Here is a 23827-nt window from a genome sequence, read left to right as displayed (position 1 = left end):
TCTGTGGGAGTGTGTGAAACTTCCTGGTGTTCAAAACCAGGTGCAGGGGAGCCCCGGTTCCCCAAGAGTCTGTGGCTGGTCTCTCTTGGGGTGTACGGCAAAAGCCCTGAGCAGACATCCCCGTGCCGAAGAACAATTCTGCTCTGTCCTTCACTCTACTGCTATTAGGCTTTGTGTGCACAGAACACTGGCTTATCTTTGCGGAGGGCAGTTTCTTCATCTGGAAAATAAAGAAAAAGCCAGCCTTTCCCTTCCAAGGGGAGTTGTCCCCTATACGTGTCAGGGAAGCAATGGGGTGCGTTTGGAATCCTGGTCGACAGCAGCTCTCACTTTAAGAGGCCACAGGAGACGGACGCAGACAGGGCTGTACCCTGAGCCCGCTTGTTCTGCAAGACCCAGCAGAGATGCCCTCTTCTCCGGGAAGCCTTCCTGAGCCCCCCTGGGTGAGTGCCTCTCCCTCCCTCCCCGCCGCCAGGCTCGCTCAGCACTTGGCCTCCGCAGCTGTCGCTAGGACCCTTGTCTTATGCCATCGGGGCCTGCCCTCTCCCACCCAGCTACATCAGCGCTCGGGCTGGGCCCCGGTGCCTGCACATCCCAGGCCTGCTCCTCCAGCAGGCGGGAGAAGCCGGCGGACGCCTCCTGCAGGGACACAGTGGCAGACCTCTCACCCGGCGGTGTGGTTTGTTCTCTGTGCCTCCTGGGCCCTGTTCTGAGGCCTCATTGTCCGATGCCTTCCCTCTTCACTTGGCACTTCACTATTCTCTTGCTCAGTTGCTTGGGGCAGAGACTCTGGAGGAAAAACGCAGCCCCACATTGAGCTTTTCCTTCCTTCCATGGCTGGTGCGGCCTTGGGCCAGGCCCGGCCTCTTCCTCCGCATCTCCCTGCACGGCCCACATCCCTCCCTGTCTCCTCGGTGCCCCCTGTCCCTGAGCTCCCTGGGCTCCGGGGTTCTGCCCAAGTGCCCTGCCTGGCCCCTTCTCCGAGCACACATTCCTGCAACCCCGTGACCACAAATGGGGACATTACACATTCCTGGCCTGGCAGCCAGTGATGTAAAAAAGAACAGAATGTCCCCAGGGCCCCGCCCAGCCCCCAGCTCCACCTGGGCCCCTCCCTGGGCTGGACAAGGTAGGGTGCTGGTGAGGAGTCATGAGGGAAGAGTCTGGACCAGCTCGGACAGGGAGAAGGGTGCTCTGTGCCTGGTGCCAGGTGGGGCCGCGAGGTGTTCCCACCTCAGTGAGCGGGGAGGGAGGTTGCAGACACGCCTTCTCCTTCCTCTCCAAGGCCTGGGGGTGAGGCTGACGCAGGGGTGCCTCTGCAGGGATTCCCCAGGGAGGGGCCCTGGCTCCTGGAAGCCCGCACAGGGGGGCCTTCCTGCTCTCCTTCAGGGGAGGGGCTGATTTTGGGGCCGACTCCCTCCTCCTCACCCCCCTTCTCTGCCTCTCCTCCCTCCCGGTCCTTCACCCTCTCCTGGTCCATCCACCTCCCTTCTCCTGCCTTCCCTGGTCTCCTGGTCTCCCCACCTTAGTCTCACTCGTCCTAACTTGTCCTTTTTCCCATGCTTTGCCCTCCTGGCTTTGCGTTCAGGGTCCTTCTCCTGGTTCAAGACCTCTGACCCTCCCCTGCCGTTCTGTCTCCTGGTCCCCCTGCCGGCCAGCTCCCCGCCACTCCGAGGCCCTGACTCTTCTCCCCGCCACCTCTCGCCTTCCCCGTCCCTGTGCGCCTGTCACCTGCCCTCAGGCACCCTCCTCCCACCGAGGAGCTCTCAGCTCTGACTCCTCCTCTGCCCCTCCCCCTGCCCGGCTCACCTTTAATTGAGATGCTAATGAGGCTTCTGTCGCTTCCATACCTGGCGGGAGGGCAGGCTGCACCTGTCAGGTGAGGGGGAGGAGAGGCCGGACTGCCAGATCCAGCTGGAAAGGAACCAGTCCCAGTCCAGCCACAACCCGGGAGTGGGGAACCGGAGGCCACCCAGGCCTCTTGGAGTCCTGCAGTCCTCGGGGCCGAGGTCAGGGCCAGAGACCGGAGGGAGCGGGGGCGGAAAGGAAGGGGGGCAGGATCAGAGAGGCGGGTGCACGGAGAGGAGACAGGCAAAGCAAGGGAGCCCAGAGACACCCAAAGAGAAGCAGGAGGCAGAGACGGGGACAGAGACGGAGAGAAGCTAAGACACAGATCCCAGAGGAAGAAGACCAAAGAAAGGGATTGACTCAGCAGGGCAGAGACCGCAGTAGAGACAGAAGGGGAGATTCTAGGACAGAACCCAAAAGGTGGCCTTATCGGGGAAGCAGGGAGGTCACTCCAGGGAAGCTCCAGCTCTTCTCGCCCCGACTGCTGCAGGTCAGCTGGCTCCCGGGGAGGGGGGCGGGCAAGAGAGGGAGAAGGTGGGCTGAGGGTGGGCTGAGGGCGCGGCCCCGAGGTGACAATGGAGGCACCCAGAGCCCAGGGCTCAGTCCTGCCCCTCGTCTTCCCCGACCCACCCAAGGGCTCATGAAGGGAGACAAGCATGAGGAGCCTGAGCCGGGCCCCGAACCTGCGGCCCCCCCGCCGTCCACGGACGAGGAGGAGCCCCTGCTGGAGTTCCACCACTCCTACCGGGAGCTCTTCCAGTTCTTCTGCAACAACACCACCATCCACGGCGCGATCCGCCTGGTGTGCTCGCAGCACAACCGCATGAAGACGGCCTTCTGGGCTGTGCTCTGGCTCTGCACCTTCGGCATGATGTACTGGCAGTTCGGCCTGCTCTTCGGAGAGTACTTCAGCTACCCCGTCAGCCTCAACATCAACCTCAACTCGGAGAAGCTCGTCTTCCCCGCCGTCACCGTCTGCACCCTCAACCCCTACAGGTCGGTCTCCTTCCGCCACTTCCCCGAGCCTGGGAGGGGGCTCCAGAGGGTACAGGGGTGCCCACCGGGCAGGCAGATGCTCAGACCCAGAGGTAGGAGACGACACTCCTGTCCCGAGGCAGACCTCCCTTTGGGCAGGGTAGGGAGCCCCCGATCTGATGGGCTGGCCCTCGCTCTGCCCAGTGACGCCTTCCTAGTGCCCGGGGCTTCTCCAGAGCAGGCTTGGGGCACCGACAGCTTCCTCCTCCAGCCCTTCATCCTCCCGCAAGCGGGAGGGAGTGCTGATGAGGTCAAGATGCTGAGAACTCCAGAAGGGCAGGGTAGGGATCAGCCCCTCCTCCGCGTCAGGCGATGAATCTGACGGAGGTTCTGGGGCAGGGGCGGTGGGATGGGCGGTGGCAGCTGGCAGGGGCCGGGCCCTGGTACGGTGGTCTTGGTTGAGCAGGGGGGGTTGTTCTGGAGAAAGCAAAGTGGCGGGTGGTAGCAAAGCATTCTGTGAGCCGGAGGTGGGGGGCGTGGAGCGTCACAGAGCCAGGAGAACAGGACAGCCCTGGTCAGGCTGTTCTCCCAGAGGCTCAGGTGACCCTGCTGGGCTGTACAGTCCACCTGCCCAGGTGACTGACTGTTACGTACTTGGGTGTGTCCTGAAGTTTTGGGTTTCATCACCGTTCTTTGCCAATTTTCGGTCGGGAAGCCAGAGGGTGTGGAGGTGACCATAGAGAAGACAGGAGGGCAGGGCTGGGTGTCTACACACAGCCACATTTTCTGTGTGTTCGCTCAGTCCTGCCACACCTTGGGACACCCGAGGCAGGCCAGACACAGGGCTAGGCACCCGGCAAATGGGTTCACCAATACTTCCTGCAGTTGTTGCCGTGGGCCAGGTACTCTGCTAGGTATTTGAAAGATAGGATGGAAGAGACAGGCATATAAACAAATAACTTCAGCTCACTGTGATAGGTACAATAAAAATTGTGAGGTATAGTCTCTGTCTTCAAGGAGTGTAAGATTTACGAGTGCACGTGTGTGTGATCGCAGGAGTGTGTGTGTGAGCACACAAACGGCGTGTGCGTGCGATTGTGGGTGACTGGGATTGGTCACACATTGGGGGTGGCATATTCTGTTGTGTCCGAAGGTGTGTCATGAACTAATAAGGGTTGGGACCTCCTGTCCTACAGAGAAACATTGCCGGGCCATTTCACTGATTAACCCCCTTATAAGGTCTAGGGTAAGAGGCCAGTTACCAAGAAGCTGCCTCATGCACCAGACACAGCTAAGTACCCCACAGGCATCTCCTTTAATTCTCCCAACCATCCTACGAGGCAGGTACTATTATCATCCGTGTTTTACACTTGAGGAAACTGAGGCAAAGAGAGGTACGGCACAAGGTCACAGAGATAGTGACTCACCCTGTTTGCCTGATCACAACTCACAAACCCTGCCTCTTCTTAACACCCAAGATGTGAACGTGGAATAAATGGAATCTCCGCTCAGACGTTTACATCTCCTTTCTGAGCTTGTTTTATTTGCCTTCTCAGCCTTCTTTCTCCTCCCCTGCTCCCTGTGACTTTGCTTCTCCTCTTCCCAACCTCGTGCTCCTCTGCCCTAACCTTTCCCTCCTCTTCCCACACCCTCATCCCCTGGGGCAGTGGCGGAGGGGAGGGAGGGGAGGGCAGGCAGGCCTGAGGACTAGGCTGTCTATAAAATACTTGTGGTCGAAAGATGTGGGTGAGAGATGGACAGGGCCAGGGTGAGTGTTGAGGCCTGCGTATTTTCCAAGGCTCTGCAGGGAGCAAGGCCCTGAACAGTAGTGGAAAAAGCCCCCAGGGAATGAAAACCAGAGCCCCAGCCTCTGAGGCCTGCAGGCTGGGAGGCAGGTGTCCACACGGGAACAAAATCCTTCCTGCATGACTTAGTGGGGAGAGAACACAGCACCCTGGAAGGGAGGGGAGTCAGGAAAGGCTCCTCAAAGCCGGGCAAGGGTATTGAACGTCTACTACATGCTTGATCCTGCCCTGGGTGCTTTATAAGCACTACCCCATTTAATCCTGACAAGTCCATGGAGATGGGCCTTATTATTTCCATTTTTGCAGATGAGGAAGTGCAGGTGAAGTAACTGAGCAGGGTCAAACAGCAAATAATAAAAAAATGAACAACGATAATGGCTAACACATACAGTACTTAATATAGTACTTCACAGTACAAACAAATGAAAATTTTCTATTAATTAAATGATTTAATCTTCACAACAGACCTCTAATGTAGAAACCAGTATTACTCCCATTTTACAGCTGAGGAAACTGAGGCCCAGAGAGGTTACGTAACTTGCCCAAGTTCACACAGGGAACTGGTGGTGAAACTGAGATTCAAAAATCCACCCCCCCCCTCCCCCCAACATAGGAGCCAGTGCATCCTAGGTCAGCAGCTGAGTTACAAACCAAGTGTGTTTGATCTCAAAGCTCTTTCTCCCATTGCACTTTAAGGAGGGGCCAGGCAAAGGCATCCAGGGTTGGGGGGCTGGTGGGAGTCTGTGGGGAAGAGCAGCAGGAGTCCGGAGGGAGGAGGGAGGAGGGAGGAGGGAGGAGGGAGGAGGGAAGGATCCAGGCTATTGGTTCCTGCTCCAGGAGAGAGGCAGGGAAGGGTGGACAGGTTGATGCAGCTCGGTGGGGGTGGGTGGCAGCCTGAGTGTGACCCACGCTGGCATGGGTACTAGAGGCAGAGGCAAGATGGGTGACTTGGACAGGGGAAGCAGGGAGGAGGTGGAAATCGTGACCAGATGCCCACCAGCAGGCAGCTGGGCGTGGCCAGCAGAGGGGGAGGAAGAAGGGGGAGCGTGGTTCTGGGCTGTTCTATAACTTCCAGAAAAGGGGACAAGGCTGAAGACCTTCATGCTAAGCAAGGAGGTGCTGAGAATCCAATGTGAAAGGTCAGCTACAGCAGTCCCCTCCTTTCTGGTTAATGAAGGGCTTTCTTCACCCCAGAGACAGGGCCAGACATAGCCACATCAAAGCCCAAGAACATATTTTTCATCCAGTCCTCGGAGGGATTGAGGCCGATTCTAAGGAAGAGCTTGGCCTTCTTAGACAGCAAAGAAGGTCATGGAATCTTCCTTCCTGGAGATGGCAGAGCAGGGGGCATGGTGGTGAGGAGAAGGGCAGTGCCCCAAAGAGCTGCCTTGAGGCAGGGGAAGGCTCTGAGCCGACCCTGCACTCCCACAGGATCTGGAAAGCAGGCTCTGCATTGGCAGGCCTGGCAGGGACAGAAAGCCCAGACTCTTAGACCTGACACTCTCCCAACCCCCTCCCAGGGATGGACTCCTTCACGTCAGGAACCTTACTACCTCTGTAGCAGCTGTTGCTGGAAAGTTCTTCCTTAGGTAAAGCTGCAGCTTACCTCACCGTCACTTCTACCCTCCTGTCCTGGTTCTGTCTCTTTGGAGAAACTCTAAAGACATCTTCTTCTTTGCCCGACGGCCATCAGTTCAGGTGCACCTGACTGTGCTGCACTTTGCCAAGTCCACTATCGCGATCTGATCTTCATCACAAGCTTGCTGGATAAGGAGGGAACTGTCAGCTCAGAGTCAGAGGAGAAGATGGAGGCTCTGAGACCCTAAAGGCTTTGCAAAGGTCACCCAGCTGCTAGGTGGACGAGTCAGAATTGGAATCTGGTCTCAGGCTCCACGTTTGTTAAGACCACAAAGTCACAGGGCAGGTGAGTGGCAGGCAGTGCTCCTGTCTCCTCAGCCTTCTCTGTTTCAACAACAGGTTACTATTATCGTTCGCATTAAAGAACAGTCATGACAATAATAACAACAGCTGCAGTTATACAGTACCCACTCGGCCAGGTATTTTCCTCAGTACTTTTGATATATTAACCCATTTAATCCTTATCACCACACTATGCAGCAGGTGCTCCCATTTCACAGATGATGAAACAGAAGCCCAGAGAAGATAAAGTAACTTCTCCAAGGCTAACCATCTAGAAAGTGGCGAGGCTAGGAAATGAGTGTGGAAAGCTGATTAGATCTCAGTTGCAGTAACGTTTCCTTCTACTGCTGTTCTTTTAATGACCAGAAGCAAACAAATCTCAGAATGTCAAACACACACCTTCCACCTGAGCTACATTTTCTCCTGGGAGAAGATGAGGGACAGCCGGCTAGTCTTTTATGAGGGAGATGGTGGAGGAGGACTGAGGACTTGGACTAGGCAGTGATTGTGACTGCACACTAGGACCTCCCGTGACTCTTGTAAAAACTACCTTGTTGGGGCCCCACCCGATCCCACCAAATCTGACTCTGGTGATTGAAGGCCTGCACTGATGGCTCACTTTTTCTTTAATTGAGGCAAATTTACCTACAGTAAAATGCACAAATCTTAGGTGCTCTTTGAGGCTTGGCGCTCAAGATATTGAACATTCCATTAGCTGGTGACCCTTTGTAGTCAATTCCTTTCCCTCTCCCACTGTCATCTTCTGACTTCTGTCACCATCCATTAGGTTTTTCTGTTCTTAGACTTCATATAAATGGACTCACACACTATGAATTTTCTTGTGTGTGTGTCTAGCTTATTTTGCTCGGCTTCATGTTTCTGAAATTCTTTCATGTGGTTTTTTGTTTGTTTGTTTGTCTTTGTTTTTTTTCTGTATCAGTCCCTTTTTACTGCTGAGCCGTGGTGATGGACATGTGGGTTCTTTCAAGCTTTTTGACTATTATGAATAAAGCTGCTATACATTCACATACAAGTCTTTATGTGTTCACTGCTCTTGGGCAAATAGCTAGAAGTGGAATTGGGTGGAATATACAGAGGGTTATAAGGTAGATGTAGATGTAACTTTAACTACCAAACTGTCCTCCAGACTGGTGGTACCACCTTAAACTCCCACCAGCAGCAATTCCAGATGCTCCACATTCTCATCAACACTTGGTGTTGTCAGTCTCTTATTTTTAGCCTCATGGATGTTAAATGGTACCTCATGATGGATTTCATTTGCATTCACTTGAGGACTAATTGTCTTGAGCACCTTTTCATGTGTTTAGTGACCATTCGTATATTTTGGGGGTTCGTTTTTAAAACAGTTTGTCTTTTTCTTGTTGATTCATAAGAAGTTTTTATATTGCAGGATTTCTTCTTTAGGTATATTTTTTAAAATATTTATTTATTCGGTTGCACCAGGTCTTAGTTGCGGCACGTGGGCTCCTTAGTTGTGGCATACATGTGGGATCTAGTTCCCTGACCAGGGATGGAATCCAGGCCTGATGCATTGGGAGTGAGGAGTCCTATCCACTGTGCCACCAGGGAAGTCCCTAGATATTCTTTATTCCGAGGAATTTTGCCCACCCCAAGGACATGAAGATCTCTTCTATATTTTCTTCTATAGTCTCTATGGTTCTGAATTTTTTGTTTAGGTCTGTGATGTAGCTTGACTTAATTTTTGTATATGGACTAAGGTAGAGGTTGAGGTTCTTTTTTTTTTTTTTCTTTTTTTTCATACAGTATCCAGTTGTTCCAGCACCACCTATTTTAAAAAAAAAATTATTTTTGCCATTGAGTTGAACTGGTGCTTTGGTCAAAACTCAGTTGACCATATATCTGTGATTATATTTCTGGACTCTATTCTGTGCCATTGATCTTTCGTTTATCCTTATATTAGCACTACACTGTTTTGATTACTGTGGCTTTATAGTCTTAAACTCAGGTAAGAGTAAGTCCTCTAACTTGGCTCTTCTTTTCCAAAATCGTTTTGGTCATTCTAGGGTCTTTGCATTTCCATATCAATCTTAGAATCAGCCTGTGAATTTCTTCCAAAATGTCCACTGAAATTTTGATAGACACTTGAGTTGAATCTAGAGAGCAATCTGGGAGACCTCATGAGTTTCTTTTTCCTTCTTTTTTTTTTTAATATTTACTTATTTATTTATTTGTGGCTGTGTTGGGTCTTTGTTGCCGCGCGTGGGCTTTCTCTAGTTGTGGTGAGCGGGGGCTACTCTTCGTTGGGGTGTGTGGGTTTCTCATTGCTGTGGCTTCTCTTGTTGCGGAGCACAGGCTCTAGGCACACAGGCTTCAGTAGTTGTGGCACGTGGGCCCAGTAGTTGTGGCTTGCAGGCTCTAGAGCGTGGGCTCAGTATTTGTGGTGCACGGGCTTAGCTGCTCCGTGGCATGTGGGATCTTCTCGGACCAGGGCTCGAACCCATGTCCCCTGCATTGGCAGGAGGATTCTTAACCACTGAGCCACCAGGGAAGTCCCCCTCATGAGTTTCTGATCCATGAACATCTGCAACTCCTTTTATTTTGGTCTTGGTGGTTTGTTTCAGCAGGATTTTCAGTGTACAGGTCTTGCACTTCTTTCATTAGATTTATTCCCAGTGTTTGATGTTGTTTATGCTGTTTAATATGGTGTTGTATTTGATTTCATTTTCCAAATATGTGTTGCTAGCTTGTAGAAATACAATTAATTTTTGTACATTGGCTTTGTGTCTTGCAACCTCGTTTAATTTCGAGGTGTTCTAGGTGTTTGTTTTGTTTTGGTAGATTCTATCCCTAAGGCCCTGCTACTCTGGACTTTCGTGATGCAGAATATAGGCCTTGTATTGAGAAGAAGGAATGTGAGGATTTATACTGGACGGTGCTTAACTTACAGTGTTTGGGCCCCACCCGAAACTCATTAAAACTGAGTCTCCTCTGGTGTCTGGTAGGCGGGAGGGGGCGCGGCGTATGCAGCACTGACATTGGCATTTTTTAAGTTCCCTGGAAGATTCTAGAAATGCAGTTGAGAACCCCAGACTTAGAAAGTGTCAGGTGGCAGACGGACCCAAAAGCCGCCCTCGCCGGGGCGGGAAGGGGCGGGGGAATGGGGCGGGATGGCGCGCGCATCGCGGGTCCCTGGAGTGTCTGGGCCCAGCCCGTCCACCCCCCCTCCCGCCCTGGGAAGGGGCAGACAAGTTCTGGGTTCCCTTCGAGGCCAGGGCTAGGTGGGAGGAGAGCGCCTCCCGCCTCTCCCTCACGATAAACACGCGGCAGTAAATGCCGTCACCGCCGGAGCTCCCTGTCGCCTCCTATTATTCCGCGGACACACCTGTCTGCACGCCCCCTCGATCCCGAGATAGCCTGGGAGACCCCAGAACTATTCCCCGCAGGCTTCTCCGGGATGAACCGACCTCTCCGGTTACAGACAGGGAAACTGAGGCCCAGGGGCGCCGGGGATTGTCGCGAGGCCGCCGCCTCCTGGTCCGACCCTTTGCCATCGCCCCTCCCAGGTACACGGAAATGAAAAAGGACCTGGAGGAGCTGGACCGCACCACAGAGCAGACGCTCTTCGACCTGTACAAGTACAACTCCTCCAACAGTCTCGTGGCCCACGCCCGCGGCCGCCGCGACCTGCGGGAGTCCCTGCCGCACCCCCTGCAGCGCCTGCCGGTCCCGGCTCCGCCCCACGCCGCCAGCAGAGTCCGCCGATCCGACTCCAGCCTGAGTCACAGTAACCCGAAGGTGAACAGGAAGGACTGGAAGATCGGCTTCCAACTGGTAAGGCCCCGCCCCTCGCCCCGCCCCTCTGGTGCGGCCGGAGCCCGGGACTCCGCTCCGCTCCCTTTTCCTACCCACCTCTGCTGCCGGTGATACAAGGCGGACCCAATCCGCTGGCTGGCAAAATGAATAAGTTAAATACTTAAATATGGTTTGAAAAATAAAATTAAATGGCATCTCTCTGGGCTCCAGCTTGTGGAGGCTCCTCGCTGGGGGCCTCTGTGGGAGCGTTTATGGGGTGAGAAGTCAGATCTACGGTGGAAAAGGTGCTTTCTGAATTCCAATCCGCCCCAGTGGGACTCAGTTGGGACCCTCCAGTGTGATGGGGCACTGGGGCTCCGCCGGCCTAAGACAGAGAATAGGGAGACAGTAACAAGGAAACTTTAAAAATAAATGGGAGAGAAGCAGAGAGAAGAAAGAGAGGCCCCCTTAGTGAGAGCGGAGCATGGTACCCAGTGGTGCTGGGACGAACCACTTGATTCCTCAGTCTTCCCATCTGTGAAATGGGGGGAAGAATCCTTGCTCCACCCTCCTCGGACTGCATAAATGACCCCGAGGTGTGTGCAGCTCCCGGTCTCCTCCATTAATCCCCTGCTCTCCGGGTCCGCTCTTCTCGGGGCTTCTGTTTCTTCCCACTCCTGGCTCCCCACCCCTGTCTATCTGGCTTCAGGACCCCAGACTATCCATTCCTTGACCTTGGCCCCCGTCCTGCTTACCCTTGCTGCTGGTCCTCTGACTCTCTGGTCTCTGTGTCTAGTGCAACCAGAACAACTCGGACTGCTTCTACCGGACGTACTCATCAGGGGTGGATGCAGTGAGGGAGTGGTACCGCTTCCACTATATCAACATTCTGTCCAGACGGCAGGACACTCCAATGCTGGAGGAGGAAGCGCTGGGCAAATTCATCTTCGCCTGCCGCTTCAACCAGGTCTCCTGCAATGAGGCGTGAGTCTTGTCCCTGAGGCCTGGCTTCGTGCTCCCCATGGGGTCTCCTTCCCTGCGCCAGCCTGAGGCCCAGCATGGCCAGCACCCCGGAATGCTGGTTGACTAAATAAATGCTTGCGGGTGGGGAGGAGGGAGAAGCATTGACTTCAGGTCCAAACCTCTGCCCCAGGAATTGTCCTGCAGGATTTCTGCTGCTCCCTGCAGGGCTGGGTCTGAGTGAAGCAGCCTCAAATGGATGCCCTGGGAAGGCTGGGGTTGAGGTCCGGCTTTGAGAAACCAAGGGCTGGAAGCATGGTTCTCCATTTTTCTAAGGCCTATTTCTCACTAGCATCAAACTCCAGAGTGCCTGGAAGGTCGTCTGGTCCCCTGCCCCGCTTGCTCAGATGACGCGGCAGTAGTGGTATAGTGGACACAGCATGGACTGAGTCAGAGTCGAACTCTCAGTTCCTGCTCTGGCTCTGTTTCTTCCAGGCCAGGTGACTCTGAGCATTTCACATCACTCTTCGGAGCCTACTTCTTTGTAAAGTGGGGGAAATGAGATTCATTCAATGTTCATTGAACAAATATGTTTGACTGTCTGGGCTGTGTGCCCGTCACTGCTGTAGACATTTGGGATACATCAAAGAAGAAGAAGAAAAATCCTTGTCCTTTCGGCACTTTTTCTTTCTTTTTCTTCTTTTTTTTTTTCTTTCTTTTTTTGGCCACACCGTGCGGCATGCTGGATCTTAGTTCACTGACCAAGGATTGAACCCACGCCCCCCGCAGTGGAAGTTCAGGGCCTTAACCGCTAGACTGCCAGGGAAGTCCCTTGGCACTTTTTCTTAAGTGATGACGATGATGATAACATCTATCTCCAAGTGCAAGAGATGACGAGTTGAGAGCACTTTACACACTGCAGTGAGTGGTGGGTCTCATTACTCCTGTGAAATGACACTCACACAGATGAAGTGACTTGCCCTAGGCCACCAGGCCAGCCCGAGCCAAGGGTCCTCCCCACTCTACTGCAATGCCCGCCAGGCATTCTTTCAGTCACATCTCCTGTCATAATGTCCTTGCAAAGAGGTCACGGCAGCTGCCAGCTCTCTGAGGGCTGGGAGGGGCTAGGGGTACAGGGAGGTCCCCTTCTGTAGCCTCTGGCCCCTCCTACCCCCGCCTTCCCCTCCCTATTCCTCGGTGTTCAGGCACCATCTCCCTGCCTCTGCCTGGCTGAGGAAGGGTGTTGACGCAGCGTCTCCACTCTACAGGGACCCCTGCCCTTTTCTGTCACTAGGGCCACGTGTCACCTGGTTCTGCCGCCACCCCTCACCTGGAACACACACTCTGCCCAGCGCACACCTTTGTTCCTGTCTCTTGTTTCTGTGTTTGTTTGAGGACAGAAGCTGCCACTGGGGAAGTGAGACCAGCACCTGAGCCTGGGTCAGCCCACACCTGCCACCGACTTGCTCTGTCACCCTCTCACTTTGCCTGCCCCAGGCTGCTGCCTCCCTATCAATGGAAAGTCCATCGTTCATCTCAGACTTGAGGCTTAGGTCACTTCCTCAGTTCAGAGCCTCATTTCTCACCGGGATTATGATAACCCTTCTAATTTGTCTCTCTGCCTCTCAATCCTCCCTTTATTCTGCGACCACAGGAAGCTTTAATACTTCTGGGTTCTGCCTGCATTTCACTGTACTTAACTATTCCAGTCAGGCCCGTTTAAAATCCTTCAGTGTCTCTCTGGCCTTCGGAATTGAGTTCAAGCGCTTTATCATGGCTTTCTCAGTCCTCTCCTCCCCTGTATCCAACACCCTTTCCCCTCTCTCTATAATCTTTTCTTTAATAACAGCTTTATTGAGGGACTTCTCTGGTGGTCCAGTGGGTAAGACTCCGTGCGCCCAATGCAGGGGGCCCGGGTTCGATCCCTGGTTGGGGAGCTAGATCCCACATGCATGCCGCAACTAAAAGATCCTGCGAGCCACAACTAAGACCCAGCACAGCCTAAATAAAAAAATAAGTATAAAAAAAAACACAGGGACTTCCCTGGTGGCGCAGTGGTTGAGCGTCCGCCTGCCGATGCAGGGGACACGGGTTCGTGCCCCGGTCCGGGAGGATCCCACATGCTGCGGAGCGGCTGGGCCCGTGAGCCAAGGCCACTGAGCTTGCGCGTCCGGAGCCCGTGCTCCGCAACGGGAGAGGCCACAACAGTGAGAGGCCCGCGTACGGCAAAAAAAAAACAACCAACAAAAAACCCAGCTTTATTGAGATATAATTCACATACCACAAAATTCATCCTTTTAATGGCTACAGTTCATTTGTTTTTAGTTTATTCACAGAATTGTGCAGCTATTACCACTGTCTAATTGTAGAATATTTTCCTCACTCCCTGTTCCTTCCCCTCCTCCGAGCCTCGGCAACCACTATTCTACTTTCTGTCTCTACGGATTGCCTGCTGGGGACATTACATATAAATGGAATCACACAATATGTGGTCTTCTGTGACTGGCTTCTTTCACTTAGCATCCTGTTTTCAAGGTTCATCCATGTTTCAGTGTGTATCAGTAATACATGCCTTTTTTTTTTTTTTTTTTTGGCCACGTCGAGAGGCATGTGGGATCTTAGTTCACCAACCAGGAATCAAACTGGTGCCCCGCTGCAGTGGAAGCGCGTAGCCCTAACCACTGGACCGCCAGGGAATCCCCCCCAGTTCCTGCCTTTTTTCTGACTAAATAGCTTTCCATTGTATGCATAAGCCACATTTTGTTTATCTCTTCTTCAGCGGATGGACGTTTGGGTTGATTTCACTTTTTGGCTATTATGAATAATGCTGCTATGAGCATTCTTGTACACGTTTTTGTATGGATGTATATTTTCATTTCTCTTAGGAGATACCTAGGAGTGGAATTACTGGGTCACATAGTAATTTTATATTTAACATTTAGAGGAATTGCCAGACTGTTTTCCAAGTAGCTGCGCTGTTTTGCATTCTCATCAGCGGTGTGTGAGGGTTGCAAATTCTCCCCAGCCTCCCCTTGTTATATCTGTCCTTTTGACTTTAGATGTCTTAACGAATCCCTATACTCTTTTTTTTAAAATTTATTTATTTTTGGCTGTGTTGGGTCTTCGTTGCTGCGCTCAGGCTTTCTCTAGTTGCGGCGCGCGGGCTTCTCATTGCGGTGGCTTCTCTTGTTGCGGAGCACGGGCTCTAGGTGCGCGGGCTTCAGTAATTGTGGCACGCAGGCTCAGTAGTTGTGGCACACGGGCTTAGTTGCTCCGCCGCATGTGGGATCTTCCCGGACCAGGGCTCGAACCCGTGTCCCCTGCATTGGCAGGTGGATTCTTAACTACTGTGCCACCAGGGAAGTCCCTGAATCCCTCTACTCTTAATAGCAAATTTACATAGCTCTTACTGAGGGCTAAGCACCGTTCTGAGTGTAATTTAATCCTCCCAGTATCCCTGTGAAGTAAGTAGTATGATTATCGCCATTGTATAGACGAGGAAACTGCAGCACAAAGAGATCAAGTGCCTGGGCTGGTCCTCCAGCTAACACTGGTTAGAGCTAGGATTCGAGTACAAGCTGTTTCGTTCTGGAGCGCGTGCTCTTCACCGTCACGTTATGCTGCTGCTCATATACGTATTCTCATAATGTGCTTACTGTGTTTCTCTTTGTATGTGTTTTTACCCAGTGTGTGTGTAATGTGGACATAAATGGCGTTATGTTATGTATCTCGTGTCACTTTTTATTTTGTAAACTAAGCTCTGTGAGTTTAAGAATGATCCATGGTGCTGTGTCTACGCTGTTGATTCCACCTGCTGCAAACAGCCCGGGGTGTGCGTCTGCCACACTGTCCCTGTCCCTCTCCTCTGAGCAGGGCTCACAGGCCTTGCAGGACTGGCCGCTTCTTTCTTCCTCCCTCCCTGAGGGAAGCCTTTGTTCTGGAAATGCTGACTTCCTAGCCCTTCCCAGAATGTGCACCAGTACTTCACACCCTTGCGCCTTTGCTCTTCAAGGCCGATGGAGCATTCCAGATCATCTAGTTCCATCTCCTCGTTTTACAGATGAGGAGAGTAAGCTTAGGGAAAAATGGCTGCTCAAGGCCGTGCAGCCAGCACCCCGCTCCTGACCTCCGTCCAGCCTTCTTTCCTCTCCTACTTCTCTTCCTTCCTCCTCTGCCTCTCTCGGCCCAAAGCCTCGTCCCCCTCTTCTCCCTGCTCCCCTCACTGGCTCCCAGAGGGCAGGGTAGTTAGAACACAGATCCCCTCTGTTCCCGTGTGGGCTCTAGCTGCAGCCCCGCACAGCCTCCCTGTTGGGGGACCTGTGATTTGCTGTCAAATCGTGTTCCTATTGCAACACAAATCTGTGATTCCTTTCTCTCTGTTCCCAAACTTAGCCCAGCCCAGCTTTGGACCTACCAGTGGGAGGCATGCTGACGTGAGAGGCCCCGTTCCCGCCCTCGCATCTGACCTTCCTCCTTGAAGCTTTGTGCTCACTAGTCTCACTCTCTTTCCCCCGGACCCCCCTTCCCTTCCGTTCATCTGTCAGCTAGCTGTTAACGATCTCCTGTGTCTCCAGTGTGCCAGGAACCACACCATTACCCTAGAGATGATTCGGACATGAATGAGACGTGGCTCCTGTCCTCAGGGAGATTATAAACCAAATGGGGAACTAAGAGTGAGACACACGAGAAGCTAGGGGTGCTGCAGGAGTTCATAGTGCAGCACAGTGACGGGAGGGTCACAAGGCCAGTGAGGTCAGTTGGACTCACCGTAGGGTGGAAGGGAGGGAGCCTGGGTGGAAGGGTGAAAGTAGGGTGGAAGGAGCCTGGGCTAGAAGATGGCTGATCTGGTTGGTGTCCCATCTCATCCTTGCTGCTTGTGTGACCTTGGGCAGCTACTAGATCTCTCCGAGCCCGTGCTCCCTCTTCCGTGAAGTAGGGATGATGCCCAGTGGAGTGACTGAGGGCTTGTGGGCAAGGCTCCCAGCACTGTGTTGGCACATAGTAGGTGATCAGGAAACAAAGGGCTCTGAAAGTCTTCCTCTCCCTGACCCCCTGCACTTTCCCCTCTGACCCCCCTCTCTCTCTCCTGCATAGGAATTACTCCCACTTCCACCACCCGATGTATGGGAACTGCTACACTTTCAATGACAAGAACAACTCCAACCTCTGGATGTCCTTCATGCCTGGGGTCAACAACGGTGCGCCACCCCTGACCTCGGCCCCAGCCCCTCCCCCGCGCTGTGCACCCGCATTTACCCACCTTGAGCCCGCGTCCTAGTGACGCTTGGGGCCTCACTGCAGCGTGCCCATCTGTATCCTGGAAAAATCCTCTTTGATTTTTCTCCCCCGTGGGCATCACGTGGTACATTCCAGGTGTGGTAGGAATTCTGTCCCAGTCCTACCTTCCGCTGCCCCTCACCCCAACCCCGAATCCAGCTCAGGGGTTGCCAAGCCCATTTGCAGGTCTTCCTGAACTTGCTGCCCTGGGAGGCTTAGAGACGAGGCAGGGTGGGCGGGTGGGTTTCCACCCCCAGATGCTTCTCCCAGACCCCCGTCACTCTGTTCCCCCTGCACGCCCAGGTCTGTCCCTGATGCTGCGGACGGAGCAGAATGACTTCATCCCGCTGCTGTCCACGGTGACCGGGGCCAGGGTGATGGTGCACGGGCAGGATGAGCCCGCCTTTATGGACGACGGAGGCTTTAACCTGCGGCCTGGTATGGAGACCTCCATCAGCATGAGTAAGGCAAGGAGGCTGACTGCGAGGCCTGGGAAGAGAGCCTCAGGTGAAGGGCGGGGAGAGGGCCTGGGGGGTGACAGCCAGAGGACCCGAAGAGGTCGTGCAGGGGGAGCCTCGAGCGCGTGGAGGTCTTCAGGAGCAGAAACCAGGGGTGAGGGCCCCGGCCGAGTGGGCGTTAGGAAGTAGGGGTCTGGGGCGGGGGAGGCTCGGGCGAGAGCACCGAGAAGGGGTGCGGGGCGTGCTTGGGGTTCCAGGGGGTGCTCCGGACCCAGTGTCCTTGGAAGTAGTCCCGGGCGTGTGTTTTGAAATGATGAGGCAGATAGGAGAGGAGGTACGGCAGGACATACAGCCTGGGACTGAGGGGAGACAGAGGCCGGGAAGAGGCCTTGGCAACGAGAGGTCTGACCTCTGACCTCTGACCTCTCCATGTCTCTGCATTCGCAGGAAGCCGTGGACAGACTTGGGGGTGACTATGGCGACTGCACCAAGAATGGGAGCGATGTCCCAGTGGAGAACCTTTACGGTACCAAGTACACGCAGCAGGTGAGGCTCAGCCTGTCTATGGCGACCATCTCCCAAGCCTGCAGTGCGGGTCAGCCGAAGCCACAGGGTGTGTGTGATGGGTGATGGGGACGGGTGGAGAGAGGGATGGAGGCGCACTGCGGGGACTGGTGTGTGCTCCCCTCCCCTGCCGTTTGGAGCTGGGGAGGGCAGTCCTGACCCCCTCCCCCTTCATTCTCCCCTCCTGCAGGTGTGTATCCATTCCTGCTTCCAGGTGAACATGATCAGGGAGTGCGGCTGTGCCTATATCTTCTACCCGCAGCCCAGGGGTGTGGAGTTCTGTGACTACAGGAAGCATAATTCCTGGGGTGAGACTGCGGGAGGCCCGGCCCCACACCCCACTTGAGCCCAGGACAGTCCCAGGAGCCCTGCGCCCTCAGTGCCCCGGCCGTGGCTTCTGGCTCCCACGGTCTCTGGCAGGTTCTCCTGCCGACTCTTGTGTTCCGGCCCTTAGATGCCACCCCTCTCTGTTTTCCTCTCACTCTCTGTGTCTCTCCTCTATCTCTGTTCCTCCCTCACAGTTTCTCTCTCTCTCTGTGTTGGCTTCTGTGTGTTTATAATGGGATGGCCTCATTTAAAAATGACTCGCAGCAAAAAGGAAGGAAGAGCCATGAAGCAGATCTCCCCCGGGTTCTGCGCTCTGACTGTAGCTTCCCGGCTCACTCCCCAGGGCGCCAGCCGGGCCGGTGCTGGGCACTGCTGGCACTGGGGGCAGGAAGAAAATACTAGACGTTATGTGCATCTGCCTCATTCCCTAACATCTTCCATTTTATGTATGTTTTTTTTTTGTTTTTGTTTTTTTTTTTGTGGTACGCGGGCCTCTCACTGCTGTGGCCTCTCCCGTTGCGGAGCACAGGCTCCGGACGCGCAGGCTCAGCGGCCCTGGCTCACGGGCCCAGCCGCTCTGCGGCATGTGGGATCTTCCCAGACCGGGGCGCAAACCCATGTCCCCTGCATCGGCAGGCGGACTCTCAACCACTGCGCCACCAGGGAAGCCCTATGTATGTTTTATAATGTACATAAGGTATCAGTGCAGTGGGAGTGGGTATGTCATTTAGAAACCCAGTACATAGATTGGAATGGCTTACGGAGGAATGTTTTACCTAGAATCTGGAGGGCACTAGATTCTCCTCCTGACCCTGGTCTAGGAGCCGACCAATCCCTTTTCCTTTTTTCTACAGCTGAGTTATTCAGCAGGGAAGCTGTGCTTAGAGAGAAAGAAAATCCCCAAGAGACTAGAAGATAGAGGGCAGGCGTCCCTGTGCACATGCCCTTACCTGGCACAGCCGACCCCTCCCAGGGCCACAGCAGACCCTAGAGTTGCGTGCTGCTTCTGTCTTGGCTCTGCTGTGTTCATCTTTCTGCCTACTTCCTTTCCTGGCTCTGCTGCACTCAGCTTTCCCCCTGCCTGTGCTCTGCAGTCGGCCTTCCGGCCTTCCGATTCCTAGCCCTCTGGCCTTAGAGCATCACAGCGCATCAGAGCTGGAGGGAAGCTCGGAGGGCGTCTGGCCTGACGGGCTTCTTTCTCAGATGAACAAGCTGAGGTTCCCGAGGGAAGACGCGATGTCCCAGGACACGCAGGGCAGGGACTCTGCCCACTGCTCCCCCGACCCGCAAACAGTGATTGCTAAGTGGTTGTGAATTTGAAAAAGATCTTCGAGAGAAAAATAACATTGCTGTTTGCTGAGAAGCTGTGAGGATGAGGGAGAGGAGCCTGGCTGAAAGCACAGTCTGCTGAGTTTCCTGAGGATGGCTTACTCCCAGAGAAAAGGGCCTAGCTGTTTCCCACTCTTCCTAATTAAAGATTAATTATGTAATTAATAATATAAACCCTGGTAGACAGAGAGATTTGGGTCAGAAATGAAGAAGGACTTCTGGACGGGTGACTAAAAGTAGCAAGAATGACAAAATAACCTTACTTAGAACTTGGGAAATAGGGGTGAAGGGCGAATTCACGGTCCCATTATTTTTTTTTCTTGGTAACAGCTTTATTGAGGTCATTCATTTCCCGGATAACTCACCCGGTGAAAGTGTACAGTGGAACTTCAGTATACTTTCAGTTTTTAGCACAGTCATAGAGCTGTGTATCAATCATCACAATCAATTTAGAACCTTTTCATCACTCCAAAAAGAGACTATGTACCCATTAGCCCTCTCCATCTCCCCTTTCCCTGCGACCACAGGCTCCCTCCCTGCCCCTACCATCCCATGCCCCTCATAACCACTAACCTACTTTCTATCTACCGTAAGATTTACCTGTGTTGGACATTTCTTATATCACAATATGTGATCCTTTGTGATTGGCTTATTTTCCTTAGCATAATGTTTTCAAGGTTCATCCACTTTGTAGCACACATCAGTACTTCACTCCTTTTTATGGCTGAATAATATTCATTGTATGCATGGACCACATCTTGTTCATCCATTCGTCAGTTGATGGACCTTTGGGTTGTTTCCATTTTTTGGCTCTTGTGAATAATGCTGCTCTGAACATTTGTGTACAAGTTTTGTGTTGAGTTTTCAATTCTCTTGGGTGTGGAATTGCTGGTGCATAGAGAAGTTCTATGTGTAACCTTTTGAGGAACCGCCAGACTGTTTTCCACGACGGTGGTACCATTTTACATTCCCAGCAGTGATGAGTTCCAGTTTCTCCACATCCTCACCAACACTTGTTATTGTCTTTTTCCATTGTAGCCATCCTAGTGGGTGTGAAGGGGTACCTCGCTGTGTCTCATTATTCTTGCACTAAAATTGTTCCCATTTCCTTCTTGGACTTTTAAATGTTTGTCCATATCCTGTGCATCTTTACAGAGGTGTACCCTGGTTGATTTTATTTTTTATTGGACTTAGCTTAATTTCTTCAACATTTTCTGTTGCTGCCACTCGGGAGGCATCACTGTAACGCTACGTAATACTCTTGTGAAGTGGGCGCCAGGGATCTTGGGAGACCTCTTGGGTGTGGGGTGGAGAAGGCTGAGGGGGCCTAGGGAAATGAGCACGTCTCTGCACCCGCAGGCTACTGCTACTATAAGCTCCAGGACGCCTTCTCCTCAGACCGCCTGGGCTGTTTCACCAAGTGCCGGAAGCCATGCAAGTGAGCCTCCCCCCACCCCCCCGGAGCGCAGGTTGGGCAGCTGGCTGCTTGGCTGGGTATAATACGGGGTCCTCAGCCCAGCTTTGAGTGGGAGAGCCTCACCCCCCATCACTGAGCACCTTCTCCATCCCCAGTATGACCACCTACAAGCTCTCTGCCGGTTACTCACGATGGCCCTCGGTGACATCCCAGGTAAAGTGTGTGTGTGTGTGTGTAACATTGTGGTCTTCTGGCCATATGCTTATGGTTGTGTATGACCCCACCCCATCCCTGTAAGCCTGAAGACTCTGGGGTGACCCCATTGACACCCCAATCCTTTCCCAGGACTGGGTCTTCCAGATGCTGTCTCTACAGAACAATTACACCGTCAAGAACAAGAGGTCAGTCCTACCCTGGTTCCGGCCCCGGGAAAGGAATCTTTTGGAGGGAAAACAGACCTGGGAAGAGGGGTCATTGATACGGTTGATTGGAGGAGGGTGTTTTCGAGCGGCAGAGAAGTTAACCCTCTGCCGTTTCTTCCCACCCTCTCCCCAACGCCAAAGAGATGGGATTGCCAAACTTAACATCTTCTTCAAGGAGCTGAACTACAAAACCAACTCTGAGTCTCCCTCTGTCACGGTGCGTCCTGCCTCACTGAGGCTGGGGATCTCTTGGGGATCTTAGCGGGGTGGCTGTCCGTAAAGACAAGGGATGGCCTCTGTGGGCCAGAGGGTTTGGGCCTCGAAGGTGGAAAGGGGATAGGGCAAGGGTGAGGATTAGAAGGTTGGAAGGAGGATGCTCGCTGGGGGTGAAGTCTCTGGGGCAGGGGGTGACGGACGATGGGGAGAAGGCCCCTGAGACAGGTCTGGGTTTCAGCCGTCCCCGTCGTGGCCTGGTTCTCAGCTTTCCCTGGAAGAAACCAACCAGTGGCCGTGTGCGCCCAGGGGAGGGGAGCAGAGGCCAGGGGCCCCGGGACCAGGAGAGGCTGAGCGGGCTGGCCGAGGGCCTACGGGCAGGAGGGCAGGGTTCCTCTTCTGAGTGGTCAGTGTGCCTCTCCCCCTTACAGATGGTCACCCTCCTGTCCAACCTGGGTAGCCAGTGGAGCCTGTGGTTCGGCTCCTCCGTGCTGTCTGTGGTGGAGATGGCCGAGCTCATCTTTGACCTCCTGGCCATCACATTCTTCATGCTGCTCCGGAGGTTCCAAAGTCAATACTGGTCTCCAGGCCGAGGGGGCAGGGGTGCCCAGGAGGTGGCCTCCACTCCACCTTCCTCCCTCCCCTCCCGTTTCTGCCCCCACCCCGCGTCTCCATCCTCATCCGCGGCGGGCCCTGCCACCTCCCTGGCCTTGTCAGCCCCTCCACCTGCCTATGCCACCCTGGGCCCCCGCCTGGCTCCATCAGGCTCCACGGAGGCCAGCTCGTCCGCCCACACTCCGGGGGAGCCCTGAGAGGGAAGGGCGGTGTCCCCTCCCCACGGCACGCCCCACGGCAGGTGCTTCCCTCGGTGGGCGGGGACCAGCCTTGGCAGGATTAGAGAATGTTTGGGGCTGCCTCTCAGAGCTGCCCAGCTGCCTGTGCTGGGGGGCAGGGAAGCAGGCTGGATAGGGGGCTGAGGAAATTGTCTGGAGAACCATGGCCAGCATGGCCTCGGTTCCTGCCCTGTACCCGCTGGTCCTGCCTCGAGAACACTCCGGTTTCCCCACCCGAGTGCAGACAAGTCCTCTTTTCCCTTGGATCAGCCAAGACAAACTTGGATCTTTGACAAAGAACTTTCCTTGGAAACAACTGACAACCAGAACAAAACACAAACAAGGGCACACAAAGCCATGCACGGTTTCCTCCTCAAAGATGCCTGGATTCAGCCCCAGAATGGCCCTCCACGCTGCTTTCCAGGGACACAGACATTTGCTCCTCTTCTTGAACTTGGGTGGGGAACCCCACCCAAAAGCCCCCTTGGTTGGTTGCTAGGCAATTCCCTTTCCCTGACTCTCAGGGCAGGGGCTGGAACAGCTCAGTGTAGTAAAGACTTGGCCATTCCCAGTCGGAGTCCCAGGACTCTTCCAGCCTCACGACCCCATGCCCCCACGGAGCCACACCCCAGCGCCTCTGCCCTGCATCCCTGTCCTTTGGAACTCTGTGCATCTGCTCAAGCTATTTCCTTAGCCTGGAAGCTTCTCCCACCCTCTGCTGGAGAACTCCTACGCATCCTTTAAACTCCAGCTCAGATACCATTACTTGTGTGCAGGCTTCTGCCCCGTCTTGTCTTGCCCAGGCGTGACCACTTCCCTACCCTGTGGACTCCCATAGCACACCATAACATCCATGGAAGTGCAGATGCTGCATTTTACTTTCCTGTTTATTTGCGTCTGCGTCCCCAGCTAGACTGAGCTCGTTGTGGTCAGGATTGAGTCTTGTTCATTTAGGGATCCTCAGGGTCTAGCCCAGTATCCTGCTTGGAGCAAGTAGGCAGGTACTTAATAAATGTTGCTGCATAAAGAATGTCTGGAGTGCTGGATGGGAGCACCGTGAAAGGGTCAGGGAGTGGATGCAAGTCCTGGGTCACTGTCCAAGCACCTGGGAGGTCCCAGCTTGGGGGAAGGGACAGTCTCCCGTACCCCTGGCTGCACTACGGCAATGGCCATTCTTCAGGGGCCTTAGGAGAGACAAACTAGCTTGTTAGTTCCTCCACGGGCATTGCTGAGCATCTCCTATGTGCCCATCACCATGTTCAGGTGGGAGGTGAAGACAGGTGCCCTTCCGTCAGGAGACCTGCTGTGCAGTTCCTGGGATGATGTGCCCCTGTCCACGGCCTGAACCTCCTTTCCTTCCCAACCTTGGTTACCACCATGTGTAATCCTCCTCTGCATTCGCTGAGTACCACTCACCACGCAGCTGCAACATCTTCGTCCTCATCTGCCTCGTCTGCAGCATCCTCACCTGCCTGCCTCCCCAGCAACTGCCCGCTAGTGGTGGAGGAGTATGAGAGAGAGTCCGGGTTCCTAGGAACTTCAAAGCCTGTATATTCTTACTCTCACGTCATCACAGAGAGAGCAGCATTGGGAATCTTTCCAGCTTTTATTTATTTATTATTATTATTATTATTATTATTATTATTATTATTATTTTGCGGTACGCGGGCCTCTCACCGCTGTGGCCTCTCCCGCTGTGGAGCAG

At 53.8% G+C, this 23827-nt stretch overlaps 1 protein-coding gene across 2 annotated transcripts; it reads left to right on the top strand.

Moving 5' to 3' along the window:
• The first annotated feature begins 1928 nt into the window (after positions 1-1928).
• On the top strand, positions 1929-23146 carry SCNN1A (sodium channel epithelial 1 subunit alpha). 2 transcript variants are annotated; one of them, XM_060024151.1, is made up of 13 exons: positions 1929-2338; positions 2484-2844; positions 10094-10361; positions 11119-11306; positions 16377-16480; positions 16863-17026; positions 17465-17563; positions 17772-17889; positions 20597-20675; positions 20810-20867; positions 21000-21055; positions 21218-21293; positions 21721-23146. In XM_060024151.1, exons 2-13 carry the CDS (start codon positions 2489-2491, stop codon positions 22099-22101), a joined length of 1947 nt encoding a protein of 648 aa, XP_059880134.1. In that variant the 5' UTR covers positions 1929-2338; positions 2484-2488; the 3' UTR covers positions 22102-23146. The 2 variants fall into 2 exon arrangements, with proteins under 2 accessions (XP_059880134.1, XP_059880135.1); XM_060024152.1 differs by having other exon boundaries at positions 1987-2009.
• Positions 23147-23827: the final 681 nt, after the last annotated feature.

Source organism: Delphinus delphis, chromosome 11 (assembly GCF_949987515.2).
Source record: "Delphinus delphis chromosome 11, mDelDel1.2, whole genome shotgun sequence".
Taxonomy (NCBI): domain Eukaryota; kingdom Metazoa; phylum Chordata; class Mammalia; order Artiodactyla; family Delphinidae; genus Delphinus; species Delphinus delphis.
Note: the sequence above shows the minus strand (reverse complement) of the source record. Positions and strands in the feature narration are given on the sequence as shown.

What these genes read in the sequence shown, in the direction of transcription:
- SCNN1A (XM_060024151.1), top strand. Translation starts at nt 2,489, where the DNA reads ATGAAGGGAGACAAGCATGAGGAGCCTGAGCCGGGCCCCGAACCTGCG. An exon ending in CATGCCTGGGGTCAACAACG is followed by an intron (nt 16,481 to 16,862) that starts GTGCGCCACCCC and finishes CTGCACGCCCAG; the next exon opens with GTCTGTCCCTGATGCTGCGG. An exon ending in GTACCAAGTACACGCAGCAG is followed by an intron (nt 17,564 to 17,771) that starts GTGAGGCTCAGC and finishes CCCCTCCTGCAG; the next exon opens with GTGTGTATCCATTCCTGCTT.